This window comes from Salmo salar, chromosome ssa17 (assembly GCF_905237065.1).
Source record: "Salmo salar chromosome ssa17, Ssal_v3.1, whole genome shotgun sequence".
Lineage (NCBI taxonomy): Eukaryota > Metazoa > Chordata > Actinopteri > Salmoniformes > Salmonidae > Salmo > Salmo salar.
In genome coordinates this window covers 27,797,667-27,814,847 of record NC_059458.1, presented here as the reverse complement: position 1 = coordinate 27,814,847, position 17,181 = coordinate 27,797,667, and the positions used below count along the sequence as shown (strand labels likewise).

General features: G+C 45.9%; 1 protein-coding gene across 1 annotated transcript in view; it reads right to left on the bottom strand.

Annotated features, from left to right (window-relative positions):
• Window positions 1-5,248: 5,248 nt before the first annotated feature.
• Window positions 5,249-17,181, bottom strand: part of agap1 (ArfGAP with GTPase domain, ankyrin repeat and PH domain 1) — a 310,237-nt gene continuing 298,304 nt past the window's right edge. Inside the window, 2 exon segments of the mRNA XM_045699311.1 lie at window positions 5,249-9,635; window positions 10,753-11,008. Of these exon segments, the coding sequence (XP_045555267.1) occupies window positions 9,426-9,635; window positions 10,753-11,008 (466 nt within the window). The 3' untranslated portion in view covers window positions 5,249-9,425.

Genomic DNA, 17,181 nt, shown 5'->3' with positions numbered 1-17,181 from the left:
AAATACAGTACTAATATCAATAGAAAGATACAGGAACAAATACAGTACTAATATCAATAGAAAGATACAGGAACAAATACAGTACTAATATCAATAGAAAGATACAGGAACAAATACAGTACTAATATCAATAGAAAGATACAGTAACAAATACAGTACTAATATCAATAGAAAGATACAGTAACAAATACAGTACTAATATCAACAGAAAGATACAGTAACAAATACAGTACTAATATCAATAGAAAGATACAGTAACAAATACAGTACTAATATCAATAGAAAGATACAGGAACAAATACAGTACTAATATCAATAGAAAGATACAGTAACAAATACAGTACTAATATCAATAGAAAGATACAGTAACAAATACAGTACTAATATCAATAGAAAGATACAGTAACAAACACAGTACTAATATCAATAGAAAGATACAGTAACAAATACAGTACTAATATCAATAGAAAGATACAGTAACAAACACAGTACTAATATACACAGAAAGATACAGTAACAAATACAGTAATAATATCAACAGAAAGATACAGGAACAAACACAGTACCAATATCAATAGAAAGATACAGTAACAAACACAGTAATAATATAAATAGAAAGATACAGGAACAAATACAGTACTAATATCAATAGAAAGATACAGTAACAAACACAGTACTAATATAAACAGAAAGATACAGGAACAAATACAGTACTAATATCAATAGAAAGATACAGTAACAAACACAGTACTAATATCAATAGAAAGATACAGTAACAAACACAGTAATAATATCAATAGAAAGATACAGTAACAAATACAGTACTAATATCAATAGAAAGATACAGGAACAAATACAGTACTAATATACACAGAAAGATACAGGAACAAATACAGTACCAATATCAATAGAAAGATACAGTAACAAATACAGTACTAATATAAACAGAAAGATACAGGAACAAACACAGTACTAATATCAATAGAAAGATACAGGAACAAATACAGTACTAATATACACAGAAAGATACAGGAACAAATACAGTACCAATATCAATAGAAAGATACAGTAACAAATACAGTACTAATATCAATAGAAAGATACAGGAACAAACACAGTACTAATATCAATAGAAAGATACAGTAACAAACACAGTACTAATATCAATAGAAAGATACAGTAACAAATACAGTACTAATATCAATAGAAAGATACAGGAACAAACACAGTACTAATATCAACAGAAAGATACAGGAGGTCTCATTATTTAATTATACAATGATTGCCAGTAATTGCTGCAACATGTTTTAATGTACCTCAGTGCAAATAGTCTCACTGAATAGGTTTGACTTTGCTAAGGACAAATACATTTTCTTCCATAAATTGTTACAATCTCAATCAAATCCATTATATAGTAAATGTTCAGAATAACTTAAATTCTTTATTTGCAAGAGTCAGAAAACATCGACTCTAATTCTAGATGTATATCATTCACATCCACATTTATGAACGTATTCCTAAATATATTTTATACAACTCTAACATTCCACAGGAATCTTTAGAGAGATCATATAATTTGTATCTAAATTAAAAAAATGTTTTTACTGCATGACAGTTTATTATTATTGAGAAATAATCAACTATTTGCTTGGAGAACGTGTTCCTTCAAAAGAGGGAGTTCATTAAAATACTAAAGCTAAGATTTGTGGGAAAATGTAATCCACACTGAAGTAATTTCAGATGCAAATGAAAATAGCTTTCTAGATTCAGCATTTTACATTAAGTTGGTTATTTCAGGTTCAGGTATGAAACAGAATTATTATATTGTCCTAATTTGTCCACCACTTTTAGCATAAAATACCATGAAAATAACTCTTGGGAAAAGCATTTTTTTTGATAAAGTACAAGTAGAAAATAATATTCGATCATTACCATTTCACTGAGAAATAAACATGTGTATGGGCTACTATTGGCCACGTCGTTTTCAAGTAATTATTTTCATTTAGTTATTTCTTAGTTATTTTCAGTGTTAGATATCTATGGAAATTGTGTGTTGAGGATGAAAATATATTTCGTGAACATCATTTCAGATTTTGCTTGAAATTGGGGTTGAGACAATTCCAAATCAATTCAGTCAATTCAGCAGATTAATTGCAAATCAATACAATAATTGAAAAAATAAGATTTTTTTATCATTGCACATTTTTCCACTTCCTGAATTGAATTTCAATTTAATTCATGAATTGATACGTTTATTAGAGAAACTGACAACCTTAACCCAGAGTATTAGTCATTTATACGGTCTCTATAGCCATAGTGTTCCCTATGGTCTGTACGGTTCACCATGGAGACAAATGTCACAACCGGACACAGCCAGATACATAGCTACTGGTCAGTCTGCTGGAGGATTTCCTTGGCCAGGTCCCCTGTAGCTATCTGTCCTCTGGATCGCCCTGCATCAGCCTCACATCACCACGGTACCTAGCTAACGGTCACGCCTCATTTGGCCACTCCTCTTGCATTCCTAATAGTTTAGTCTCTCGGAGCAGAGCGGTCTGTGCTACCCAGTCCTCTGCTCTCTGACACTGTCTGACTCACCTGGTACACCGTGTGTGTCCTCTCGTTGAGGCCATAACAATAAACACTGAGTTCATACTGATTCCCAACAACACAATGCCTGGGTCGGGACAGAAGGCATCGCTTTACATTAACCTGCCCTTTGAAATGTACTTTCTGAGCCTTTACTTAGTAAACTGATACATGGGCATTTGAAAGTATTTAAATATGAGGTTACTGATATCCAATAGAACCCCAGTCATCTGGAAAGCCCGCCCCCTCTCCCCCCCCTCTCTCTCTCCTCCCCCCTCTCTCTCCTCCCCCCCTCTCTCTCTCTCTCTCTCCTCCCCCTCTCTCTCTCTCCTCTCTCTCTCTCCCCCCATTTCTCTCTCCTCCCCCATCTCTCTCTCTCCCCTATCTCTCTCTCTCTCCTCCCCATCTCTCTCTCTCTCTCTCCTCCCCATCTCTCTCTCTACCCCACAGCATTACTGTTTACAGAGTAACCACTCTACCCCACAGCATTACTCTTTACAGAGTAACCACTCTACCCCACAGCATTACTGTTTACAGAGTAACCACTCTCCCCCACAGCATTACTGTTTACAGAGTAACCACTCTACCCCACAGCATTACTGTTTACAGAGTAACCACTCTCCCCCACAGCATTACTGTTTACAGAGTAACCACTCTACCCCACAGCATTACTGTTTACAGAGTAACCACTCTCCCCCACAGCATTACTGTTTACAGAGTAACCACTCTCCCCCACAGCATTACTGTTTACAGAGTAACCACTCTCCCCCACAGCATTACTGTTTACAGAGTAACCACTCTCCCCCACAGCATTACTGTTTACAGAGTAACCACTCTCCCCCACAGCATTACTGTTTACAGAGTAACCACTCTACCCCACAGCATTACTGTTTACAGAGTAACCACCCTACCCCACAGCATTACTCTTTACAGAGTAACCACTCTACCCCACAGCATTACTCTTTACAGAGTAACCACTCTACCCCACAGCATTACTGTTTACAGAGTAACCACTCTACCCCACAGCATTACTGTTTACAGAGTAACCACTCTACCCCACAGCATTACTGTTTACAGAGTAACCACTCTACCCCACAGCATTACTGTTTACAGAGTAACCACTCTCCCCCACAGCATTACTGTTTACAGAGTAACCACTCTCCCCACAGCATTACTGTTTACAGAGTAACCACTCTCCCCCACAGCATTACTGTTTACAGAGTAACCACTCTACCCCACAGCATTACTGTTTACAGAGTAACCACTCTACCCCACAGCATTACTGTTTACAGAGTAACCACTCTACCCCACAGCATTACTGTTTACAGAGTAACCACTCTACCCCACAGCATTACTGTTTACAGAGTAACCACTCTACCCCACAGCATTACTGTTTACAGAGTAACCACTCTACCCCACAGCATTACTGTTTACAGAGTAACCACTCTACCCCACAGCATTACTGTTTACAGAGTAACCACTCTCCCCCACAGCATTACTGTTTACAGAGTAACCACTCTACCCCACAGCATTACTGTTTACAGAGTAACCACTCTCCCCCACAGCATTACTGTTTACAGATTAACCACTCTACCCCACAGCATTACTGTTTACAGAGTAACCACTCTACCCCACAGCATTACTGTTTACAGAGTAACCACTCTACCCCACAGCATTACTGTTTACAGAGTAACCACTCTACCCCACAGCATTACTGTTTACAGAGTAACCACTCTACCCCACAGCATTACTGTTTACAGAGTAACCACTCTACCCCACAGCATTACTGTTTACAGAGTAACCACTCTCCCCCACAGCATTACTGTTTACAGAGTAACCACTCTACCCCACAGCATTACTGTTTACAGAGTAACCACTCTCCCCCACAGCATTACTGTTTACAGAGTAACCACTCTACCCCACAGCATTACTGTTTACAGAGTAACCACTCTACCCCACAGCATTACTGTTTACAGAGTAACCACTCTACCCCACAGCATTACTGTTTACAGAGTAACCACTCTACCCCACAGCATTACTGTTTACAGAGTAACCACTCTACCCCACAGCATTACTGTTTACAGAGTAACCACTCTACCCCCCATCCCTCCCCTTCCTCCTCTGGCTGCTCTTTTCCTCACTTCCCCGTCTAATCTCTTTAATTACATCTGCTGTCGTGGCCTGCCACGGTCCCATTGTCCTCCCCTGTGCCTGGTGCTTTGTGAGGGCAGACCCCTGTCCGTCTCCCCCCACCTCCCCTGTGCCTGGTGCTTTGTGAGGGCAGACCCCTGTCCGTCTCCCCCCTCCTTGGTTGCTTTGTGCCCCCCTCGGGCCTCTTCCTGAATCCCAGAGGGCTGGAGAGGGATTAAAGGGGTATTATCCCATTACAGCCAGGACATATAGGACCTCTCTCTAACGCCTTCATCTGCACCACACACACACACACACACACACACACACACACACACACACACACACACACACACACACACACACACACACACACACTGGAGCATGCAGACAGCCCAGAAGTACACTAGCACACACAGACACACAAACAAGCATGCACACACATAGCTTCATTCCCACCCCAACATATTCATCTTCCCAGTTCCCACCCGTTCTCCATGTTTTGATTTAACAGACATTAACAGTTATATTAAGAAGCATATTTTGTCTTTATTGAAAAGAGACATTACAGTAGAAGACTGTATTAGGTATCATGTTTCAACACGGTACTGTACAGATGACACTCAATAGAACAATAATAACAACAATAATAATTAGGAGACCAATGACAATTGGAAAAATAACGCTGCTTGATGCTGATAGGTCACAATAGAGGTGCATGGATTAGACTGAAAACTGAATGATAACTGAACGAAACCCAAGCAGTTAGGAGAAGAGAGGTCTTGTTCCATATCTAGATGGTATTATAACCACATTAAATCATCTGACTGGCAGTCGTCCCGGGTTGTGTAGCTACATACAGGATGAATGACCAACGACAGAGGTCACCAAATACACACTGGAACCAAATAAACACAAACAAATGACCATAGTTTATTACTGTTTGTTGATTACATCTATGTACATGTGATGTGTGTTGACTGGCATGTATAGAAGGGAGAGCTGTGGACGGTTTAATGGTACTAAAGTAACACCAGACTGATTGCCATGGTGAGTGTGTCCCCTGTCCACCATAGTGCTCTTGTCCCTGGCAGGGTTCACACTGATACGTCTCCACGTCTCACGTCTAAAGAGGAGCTTCTAGATAGCCTGGAAACCAAACTGATATGCTCCGGTTCACCACTGAAACAAATGATATCTTCTGGATTCCAGGCTAGCTTTTTGATGCTTCCTGAACCCAACTATAAGGGAGGACAGCTCACACTATTGGCTAATAATGAATTCCACTGGCTACTTCAGAGGGGGAAGGGAGAGCAGCTTGACCACCAATGAGGATTGTGTCCAATAGGATGTTTAACCTCTTCATATCTCCCACTAGTGTGAGAGCCAGGGGGCTGAGAGGAACTGTTTCAGGCCAGCAGACAATAAGAGGGAAGAGACCAGGGATCTACACAAACATCCAGCCATGCAAAAGTGTTGTACAGGAAAGACTTTGTGAGGAGAGGACTGAAGAGGGACCATCAAACTGAATACATAGTGCATCGTTTTGTCATAAATAAAAGGACTTTGTCTTCTCCTCAGTCAAAACCTCACTTACAAGTGTTATTAAGGGGGAGAACCCCTCTAGCGACGAGGGAGAGGTTTCACGCTGCTATTTCTGCTACTGCAACAATAAGGTTCAATAAGGTTGAATAAAGGTTTGGGCAGGTCACTTTAGTGTTCATGGCTGCCTGTGGACAACGCCAGATGTCTCAGCACCTCTCATGTTCATCACACTCAACATGTTTAGCTCTTTTCACATTTCTATCGGACACAGAGAAGCGTGTGTGTGATGTATGGGCTTGTCTACAGCGTATGCAGGTATTGCAAGGAGCGTGTTGGACAGAAACACCACCGTTAGCATGGATATCAATACCTGTCCTCCATATTGCTTTAATACCTGTACAGGTGAGGCAGGAGTCACTTCTTATAATAGACGTTATACACACACACACACACACACACACACACACACACACACACACACACACACACACACACACACACACACACACACACACACACACACACACACACACACACACACACACACACACACACACACACACGAGGTAACATCAAGGGCACAAGCAGTCATAAATACGGGAGCATTTGATGCCTAGGAATGGTTTGGGGAGAGAAAGACTCATATCCCGAGGACACACACACAGGAAGGTTTAAGAACAGGCAGAGGGACTTGTGCAGAGCAGAGACGTTATCAACACGAAGAGGGACAGGAGGAGAGCCCCTAACGCTAAACATTCCAGTAACGTTCAGTCAACCCACCATTGGCTTATTTCTCCCAATAAAAACATCACATGGGCATCGGCAACTCTCCACTCAAACCCCAGAGAGAACACGACGCTCTCAGAGTAAAGAACTTCCTGCTTCCTTCAGATACATCATGACATCAGCACCAAAAGAGGAAGAGAGAGAAGTAAAATATTATTTACACACAGTAGGATTCCCTTCCTATTCAGTCACTGAGCAGGAAGGATGCATCCCAAATGGCAGCCTATCCCTACATAGTGCACTTCGTTTAACCAGAATCCTATGGGCGCTGTTCAAAAGCAGTACACTGTTGGAGAATAGGGTGCCATTCGGGACGCAGACGAAGAGATTCAAGAGGCAGAGACTGTATGATTGGTTGGGGAGCAACAGACATGGCTATCCAATGACAGACAGAGGATGGAGGAAACGCATGCAGAGTACCTCAGAAGACCTGATGGGAGGCGGCCCAGAGTCTATCCTGACCAATGACGTCATATATGATGTCAGTCAACTTGACAAGGGGAAAACTCAGAGGGGGCCCAAATTAGGAACTCTTCTCCAAATCAGAACAGTCTAATTCAATGAAGAAACAGTATCCATCAGATCATAAATATTCTACAAAAGCTGACAGCCCATCATGGATTGAACTGTCAGACAAATGTCTTCTTAGATTAAATTAAATAGATTGAACACTGATGAGCCCATCTAGTATAAATAGTGCTACATTTACACGGTGGATGCTGTTCCTGGATCAGTTGTAGATCAGTGTTAGTGAATGGGAGTATGGACCTGACAACCTGCACCAAGAAATCAACAGGAACATGATAGAGTCCTGCCTATCCATTTCCTCCCATCCTCTGTCTATCACTAGGCAACAATATGTTATCATGATGTGTTTCCAGCTGAAACAGCAGATACAGTGTATTTGATGACCTGATAAAAGTAAAGGCAGAATAACATGCAGAAGGATAAAACATTTCCCCTTGGTCTCTGAGTGGGTTGAGTGGACCGACCGTCTGATGATCCTGAAGAAGGTTGATGGTCTGATACTGAGCATCATGAGGCTTCCTATACATTCTGTAGGTGGACTGTTCTTCTGAATGGATGAAACGTAAATGTAAGAAGACTGTTGTTGAGGCGAGTGGAATTGTGGGGGCTTAGAGATCACGCAGAACTGACAGTCTCTGGTCCCTGAGCCTGGAAATACATACACGCTTTTTACACCTAGCAAGTGGCTTCTAATATATATGACAAACTCACCTCTCTGTGGAACTGATTCATTGGTCCAGCAATTCACAATGAGATATACACAATTTGGACGTGATGAACAACCTTTTTAATTCAAAACAGAAAGTGTCAGACATGCTATCACACTTTCTGTTTTACTTCAAAGGAATATCGGATATTTAGGATTTGTTTCTCACTTTCTGAAAATGTTTATACAAGGAGATATTTTTGTATACATCCACAGGAAGAGAGAGATCACATAATTTACTGAAGAGAAGAGAGGGGAAACACTGATTATGTGGAGAACTAAAGAAGAACCAGAGTAGAAGAGGAGTTCTGTTCAGTTGATCAGTGTTCTTTGTAGTTCTTTGTAGTTCTCATGTTATAAGGTAGAGCTCCCATAACTTAAGCGAAAAGCAACCCCCCCTTCCCCAACATGCTACAGAGACCCTCTTCAAACATCCAAAGTCTTTCCAAACCAGCAGGCCTCTGTTTCTATACAGCTGATATAGCAGTGATATAGTAGTGATATAGTGTGTGTGTGGCCTGGGTTGAAGCTGGGAGCAGATTGCAGATCGGACTCAAGAGGGTATATGAGAAGGGGGTGTCGCTGCTTTTCACGTGATTTTGGCCGCCTCCTCCCCATGTCCCATCATGCTTAGGGCCACATGCAGCCAGGTAGTTAGCAGTGGGGGAGGCCGGTGACCTGACTCCACCAGGAAGTAACGCCAAGCCACCTCCTGCCCCCATGCTTTTACAGGGGAGGGCCTTGTGAGGAAATTGACAATTGGACTGAAGTGCAGGTGGGGGTGGGGGGGGGGGGTCATCATGATGTGGGGCAGAGAGCCAAAAGGACAGAGGGCTTCATCAACGGCAACTACAACAGCAGTGCTAGTGTCTTCTGTGTGAGATTAGTGGCAGAGTGGAGAGGTCAGAGGTCAACGAGGGCTCTAAGACAAGGAGTGCAGAAGTAGTGGTTCCCAAAAGAGTTCAGTCATTTTCTCCCAATTCAGACTCTCTCCAAGTCCCTCACTTCCAAAAATATCACAGTTTTTTTTCAGTCAGGATTTTGAGTGTGTAATATGCATACAATGTCACAATGTGTGTTTAGCCTGTTAATATCCTGTGAGCCGCAGTACCCGGAGGCCTTCTGAAGGGGGCGGTAGTGTTTATATGAGTGCGGTGCTGCCCGTGCTGCTGCAGCTGTTGTTGCGGTTGGTGTTGCGTCGGGACAGGTTGGGCGTGGCCATAAGTGGGTAGCGTTCATCAGGACAGCCGTACTGCAGCAGCGTGTCAACACACTCCTGGCTGCTGGCCTGCCGTGCGTACGCCAGCGCGCTGTTACCGTGGGCGTCCCTCGCCATCAGATCCACCCCGTACTGGAGAGAGGAGAGAGGGATGGGGAGAGAGCAGAGAGGGATGTGGAGAGGAGAGAGGGATGGGGAGAGAGCAGAGAGGGATAGGGGAGAGGAGAGAGGGATGTGGAGAGGAGAGAGGGATGGGGAGAGAGCAGAGAGGGATAGGGGAGAGGAGAGAGGGATGTGGAGAGAGCAGAGAGGGATAGGGGAGAGAGGGATGTGGAGAGGAGAGAGGGATGGGGAGAGAGCAGAGAGGGATAGGGGAGAGGAGAGAGGGATGTGGAGAGAGCAGAGAGGGATAGGGGAGAGAGGGATGTGGAGAGGAGAGAGGGATGGGGAGAGAGCAGAGAGGGATAGGGGAGAGGAGAGAGGGATGTGGAGAGGAGAGAGGGATGGGGAGAGAGCAGAGAGGGAAAGGGGAGAGGAGAGCGGGATGTGGAGAGGAGAGAGGGATGGGGGAGAGAGGGATGGGGGATGGGGGAGAGAGGGATGGGGGAGAGGAGAGAGGGATGTGGAGAGGAGAGAGGGATAGGGGAGAGGAGAGAGGGATGTGGAGAGGAGAGAGGGATAGGGGAGAGGAGAGAGGGATGTGGAGAGGAGAGAGGGATGGGGGAGAGAGCAGAGATGAGTGAGGGGGATGAGGGAGAGAGGGGGATGAGGGAGAGAGGGGGATGAGGGAGAGAGGGGGATGAGGGAGAGAGGGGGATGGGGAGAGAGGGGGATGAGGGAGATGAGGGAGAGAGGGGGATGGGGAGAGAGGGGGATGAGGGAGAGAGGGGGATGAGGGAGAGAGGGGGATGAGGGAGAGAGGGGAGAGGGGGATGAGGGAGAGAGGCGGATGAGGGAGAGAGGGGGATGAGGGAGAGAGGGGGATGAGGGAGAGAGGGGGATGAGGGAGAGAGGGGGATGAGGGAGAGAGGGGGATGGGGAGAGAGGGGGATGAGGGAGATGAGGGAGAGAGGGGGATGAGGGAGAGAGGGGGATGGGGAGAGAGGGGGATGAGGGAGAGAGGGGGATGAGGGAGAGAGGGAAAGATAGAGTAAGTTATTTGACATGGCAACATCTTGGTCTATAGACAACACTCAGGGTGAGGAACCATGGACGTGAAAGATCCTGTTGGTATTGCCCTCTCTCTCACCCAGATGAGGAGCTGTGTGATGACCACGTTGCCCTTGCGGCACGCCAGGTGAAGGGCGGTTCGTCCGTCTCCCTCGCCACACGTCTCGTTGACTTGCTCCCGCGAGCCGTGAGCCAGGAGCAGGATGACGCAGCGCAGGTCCTCCTCGGCCGTGGCCCTCAGCAGCTGCTGGCCCAGGGATAGGTCCACCCCCGAGAGCGACGCCAGGAACAACCTCTGCTCGTACTTAGCCCGGATCCAACGCTCACGCTCCTCCCTGAGAGAGACATATACAGACTAGTGGTTAAGAGGAACGTTCAGGATCTTAACATCATGTGATGTTACCTTCTCCACGTGTTCATCTAGTCACACTCCTCCATGGAAAAGGAACACATAGGACAGAAGAGGGATGTTCACCATAGTTCTACTTCACCTAGCAGTGTGGATATCTGCTGACTGTTACAGGGATACCTGCTGACTGTTACAGGGATACCTGCTGACTGTTACAGGGATACCGGCTGACTGTTACAGGGATACCGGCTGACTGTTACAGGGATACCTGCTGACTGTTACAGGGATACCTGCTGACTGTTACAGGGATACCGGCTGACTGTTACAGGGATACCGGCTGACTGTTACAGGGATACCTGCTGACTGTTACAGGGATACCTGCTGACTGTTACAGGGATATCTACTGACTGTTACAGGGATACCGGCTGACTGTTACAGGGATACCGGCTGACTGTTACAGGGATACCTGCTGACTGTTACAGGGATACCTGCTGACTGTTACAGGGATACCGGCTGACTGTTACAGGGATACCGGCTGACTGTTACAGGGATACCTGCTGACTGTTACAGGGATACCGGCTGACTGTTACAGGGATACCGGCTGACTGTTACAGGGATATCTACTGACTGTTACAGGGATACCTACTGACTGCTACAGGGATATCTACTGACTGTTACAGGGATATCTACTGACTGTTACAGGGATATCTACTGGGTCTCTTTGGGAACCACAGGACCATTCTTAGCAAGAGCCTTGAGATCAGATGGTAAAAAAGTGAATGGAAGAGTGGGTTAACTAGGACTGGGTTAACTAGGAGTGGGTTTACTAGCCTAATCTGTGAAGGAGAAAGACACCATGTTAACCCCATAGCCGAGAGAGAGACCAGGAGAGAGACCAGGAGAGAGACCGAGAGAGAGACCAGGAGAGAGACCAGGAGAGAGACCAGGAGAGAGACCAGGAGAGAGACCAGGAGAGAGACCAGGAGAGAGACCGAGAGAGAGACCGAGAGAGAGACCAGGAGAGAGACCGAGAGAGAGACCAGGAGAGAGACCAGGAGAGAGACCAGGAGAGAGACCAGGAGAGAGACCGAGAGAGGGGGGGTTAGCGGGGCAGTGTGAGTATAGAGTGGTAACAGTTTCCAGCCACTCAATCTAATCCTGTGATGTGATAGCGCTAATCTCTCCCTAATCCCCGCCATGTAAACACAGCCTTTCAGCCCAATTGGGATTATCCATGCATCAATCCTCCTGTTAGAAAGGAGAGGAACCACAGTGGCCTGGGGGGAGGATAGAGGAGGGACAGGAGTGAGGATATAGAGCTGTCCTGTACCCCTAGAAACAACAGTCCCCTTCAGGGGGTCCTGGGTCCCCCACTAACCAGGATATGGAGAACACAGTATAGTGGAACCTCACTGCTAGCTCACTTCCTCTGTAATGACCTACCCTGGGTGGAGGGTTAGGCCTGAGAGAGAGCATTACATACACACACCAGGGGAGAGAGAGAGAGGGACTGAGAAAGACAGAGAGATGGATATACACTACCAGTCAAAGATTTAGACACATCTACTCATTCAAGGGTTTTTTCTTTATTGTTACTATTTTTACATTGTAGAATAATAGTCAAGACATCAAAACTATGGAAACAAAAAAGTGTTAAACAAAATCAAAATATATTTTATATTTCAGATTCTTCAAAGTAGCCACCCTTTGCCTTGATGACTTTGTACACGCTTGGCATTCTCTCAACCAGCTTCACCTGGAATGCTTGAAGGAGTTCCCACATATGCTGTGCACTTGTTGGCTGCTTTTCCTTCACTATGCGGTCCAACTCATCCCAAACCATCTCAATTGGGTTGAGGTCGGGTGATAGTGGAGGCCAGGTTATCTGATGCAGCACCCCATCACTCTCCTTCTTGGTCAAATAGCCCTTACACAGCCAAGAGGTGTGTTGGGTCATTGTCCTGTTGAAAAACAAATGATAGTCCCACTAAGCGCAAACCAGATGGGCTGGCATATCGCTGCAGAATGCTGTGGTAGCCATGCTGGTTAAGCGTGCCTTGAATTCTAAATAAATCACAGACAGTGTCACCAGCAAAACACCCCCACACCACCTCCTCCATGCTTCACGGTGGGAACCACACACCTACTCTGCATCTCACAAAGACAAGGCGGTTGGAACGAAAAATCTCAAATGTGGACTCATCAGACCAAAGGACAGATTTCCACCGGTCTAATATCCATTGTTCGTGTTTCTTGGCCCAAGCAAGTCTCTTCTTCTTATTGGTGTCCTTTAGTAGTGGTTTCTTTGCAGCAATTTGACCATGAAGGCCTGATTCATGCAGTCTCCTCTGAAAAGTTGATGTTGAGATGTGTCTGTTACTTGAACTCTGAAGCATTTATTTGGGCTGCAATTTCTGAGACTGGTAACTCTAATGAATTTATCCTCTGCAGCAAGAGGTAACTCTGGGTCTTCCTTTCCTGTGGCGGTCCTCATGAGAGACAGTTTCATCATAGCGCTTGGTTTAAGCGACTGCACAAAGTTCTTGAAGGCCCAGATTGACTGACCTTCATGTCTTAAAGTAATGATGGACTGTCATTTCTCTTTGCTTATTTGAGCTGTTTTTGCCATAATATGGACTTGGTCTTTTACCAAATAGGGCTATCTTCTGTATACCACCTCTACCATGTCACAATGCAACTGATTGGCTCAAAGGCACTGAGGAAAGAAATTCCACAAATTAACTTTTAACAAGGCATACCTGTTAATTGAAATGCATTCCAGGTGACTACCTCATGAAGCTGGTTGAGAGAATGCCAAGAGTGTGCAAAGCTGTCATCAAAGCAACAAAGGGTGTCTACTTTGAAGAATCTCAAATATATTGTGATTTGTTTAACACCTTTTTGGTTACTACATGATTCCATAAGTGTTATTTCATAGTTGTGATGTCTTTACTATTATTCTACAATGTAGAAAATAGTACAAATAAAGACAAACCCTTGAATAAGTAGGTGTGTCCAAACTTTTGACTGGTACTGTATGTAGAGTGTGAATCAAACATTTCCATATCCCCTCCTACTGTTCGTGCACTGCTTTTCAATACCTTTTTAACACTGCCAAAGATTTGGAATTTTGTTGAGACCCTCAAATTCAACAAAGCCAATGACAGCAACCTAGTCACCCACCAGAGGTTTCTGACCCACTGTCTGGGAACCACTTAGGACAGGTCATGAAATGCTGGCTTCTCAAGGCAACAGGACAGTCTATGGACTGCCTCTATGTTGACAGGTCTGTGGTGTAGGGATAACTAAGTTGCCTCGTCAGCCATAACAGAAGATGAGTGATGAGACCTTAAGGTGTCTCAGAGGGTTAACCTCAAACAGACCCATTGACGGAAATAATTACAAATTAGCTACGTGTGGAGGGTCTCGCTCTCTCTCTCTCTCTCTCTGCAGGAGAAAGCGTTTTATCTGAGCGCGAGGAGGGCAGACGGACGGATGATAAGAATAGTCAATCAATAGCCCTGGGGATCGATGCCCTGCGACATCCTTCTTAATCAAAGCCTCGGCAACGGGATGACTGGGCTCAACCCCCCGGCAACGATTTCCTTTTTCTTCAAACCACTGCAACCGTGGCTGAGCATCCTCTACACACACACACACACACACACACACACACACACACACACACACACACACACACACACACACATCTAGCTAATATCAAAATGTTAGAAATGAGTTTCTGGCTAAACTTGACTCAAAGTAGCTATAGGCCAGGAAGGAGGATGTTCATTCACTAACTTGTGTGGTTATACAGAAAGGATGGAGGGAGGGGGAGAGAGACAGAGAGAAGGAGGGGGGACAGACAAATACAACTAGTTTTAGAGGTGTGGGAACCCAGTAGAATCTCATTAACTCTCTCCCCAGAGAATAGACTCACTGGGTTGCGTTTGGTTATGTGTGTGTGTTTGAGGGGGTGTAACCTAGGTATGGGGGCCTGCCTTCCATATTACCCTCTCTGGTCGGGGGCTAGCCTAGCAGGACGGAATGTCCCTGGTCTTCCTGCCTGTCCCGGGGAGAGAGTGAGGAGGCTGGGCGGAGGTACACGGGCCAGAGCCCCAGGACAAAGCCCCAGGGAGGGGTGGGGCAGGGAGGGTCTCGGCAGGGGCCTGGGCCCTTGTCTCTCTGGGTATGTGTGGAGGAAATACGGAGGCAGCACTTCACTGCTTCCTGGCACGCATGCCTTCCCCAGAGGACAGAGTTGCTATGGCTGGAGTCTGGGCCTTCCCCAGAGGATAGAGTTTTTATGGGCTGGAGCCTGGGTCTTCTCCAGGACAGAGTTGTTATGGGCTGGAGCCTGGGTCTTCTCCAGGATAGATTTTATGGGCTGGAGCCTGGGTCTTCTCCAGGATAGATTTTATGGGCTGGAGCCTGGGTCTTCTCCAGGACAGAGTTGCTAAGGGCTGGAGCCTGGGTCTTCTCCAGGACAGAGTTGCTAAGGGCTGGAGCCTGGGTCTTCTCCAGGACAGAGTTGTTATGGGCTGGAGCCTGGGTCTTCTCCAGGACAGAGTTGCTAAGGGCTGGAGCCTGGGTGTTCTCCAGGACAGAGTTGTTATGGGCTGGAGCCTGGGTCTTCTCCAGGACAGAGTTGCTAAGGGCTGGAGCCTGGGTCTTCTCCAGGACAGAGTTGTTATGGGCTGGAGCCTGGGTCTTCTCCAGGACAGAGTTGCTAAGGGCTGGAGCCTGGGTCTTCTCCAGGACAGATTTTATGGGCACACACACACACACACACACACACACACACACACACACACACACACACACACACACACACACACACACACACACACACACACACACACACACACACACACACACACACACACACACACACACACACACACACACACACACACACGAGGTGGTCAGGCGCCATGTTGGACACAATGTGAACAGACACACTCAGGGTGCGTTGGTGACAGCACAGCATTGTAAGGGAGAAGATGAACTGTCCATATTCACACATGATCACAGGATGGATGTCCACCCCTGCTACAACGGCCTCCACAACACATGACACAACACCCCCCACTGACTTAGGTAATGAAACACAATAACACTAAAGTGTTGTTTCCAACACTGCTGGTAAACCCTACTGACAAGCACATGACATTATCTCCTCCCTGAATACAAAGAATAAATCCAATATTAAGTGTTGTGACTTTCCAACTCACATTTGGTGTTCATCTTGAAGGGCATTAAGGGTTAGCATGCTACCATTATCCTCTGGTTAGAGTATTGAGAGCAGTTTGGAAACTAGAAAGGCTAATTGGACTAATTAGCTACTCAGAAAGGCTCTCTGACAATAGCTGGGGAGGGCGGTGTGTGTGCCTGAGGGTTCTCCCTCCCTCCCTCCCTCCCTCCCTCCCTCCCTCCCTCCCTCCCTCCCTCCCTCCCTCCCTCCGTGTGTCTAAGAGAGGTACCTGTCTGACTGGAGCTCACTGTTCCACCATGTTTGTCTCACTTATCACATTGGATTAGGGGATCGGCTGTAGCACTATGGAGATAATTAAGCATAGGTCCTGCTCAGACAGACTGACAGGGACACACACACTCCCCACAACCCCTATTCTCTCTCACCACCTACAGCAAATGCTTAAAAAGGGAACAGGAAGGGGGGAGTGTGTGTGTGTGTGTGTGTAAATAATAATCCCAGGCGGCAGATTTCCGAGCCAGTCTAATTAAACACTACAGGTCATGCCAGCGAGGGCTCCAACATGTCCGAACGCAATGAGCCTTTCACAAGAAATGCCCCCTGACCACAACACACACTCCAACGTTTCCCATTAGTGCAGTCATGTGAGATGACAGTAACACATTATTATCATGATAATGACTTAGGTAAATACATTCCACCCTGAGAGAGAGGAACCCCATACATGTATAACCTTGTTTGCGCTCTCTGTACTGTAGGTTGAGAAACAGTGGTGAACGGTAAATACATGGCGGTGTGTGTTAGTGTGTGTTACAAGCCTCAGTTAAACCCATGACAAACCCCTTGGTTAATATAACAGCGGGCTGGTTTGACTGACAGCTTCATTAGCCTGTGTTAGGTTGTTAGCGGGACTGTTTACTTCCACCGCAGCAGCGCAGGAGAGG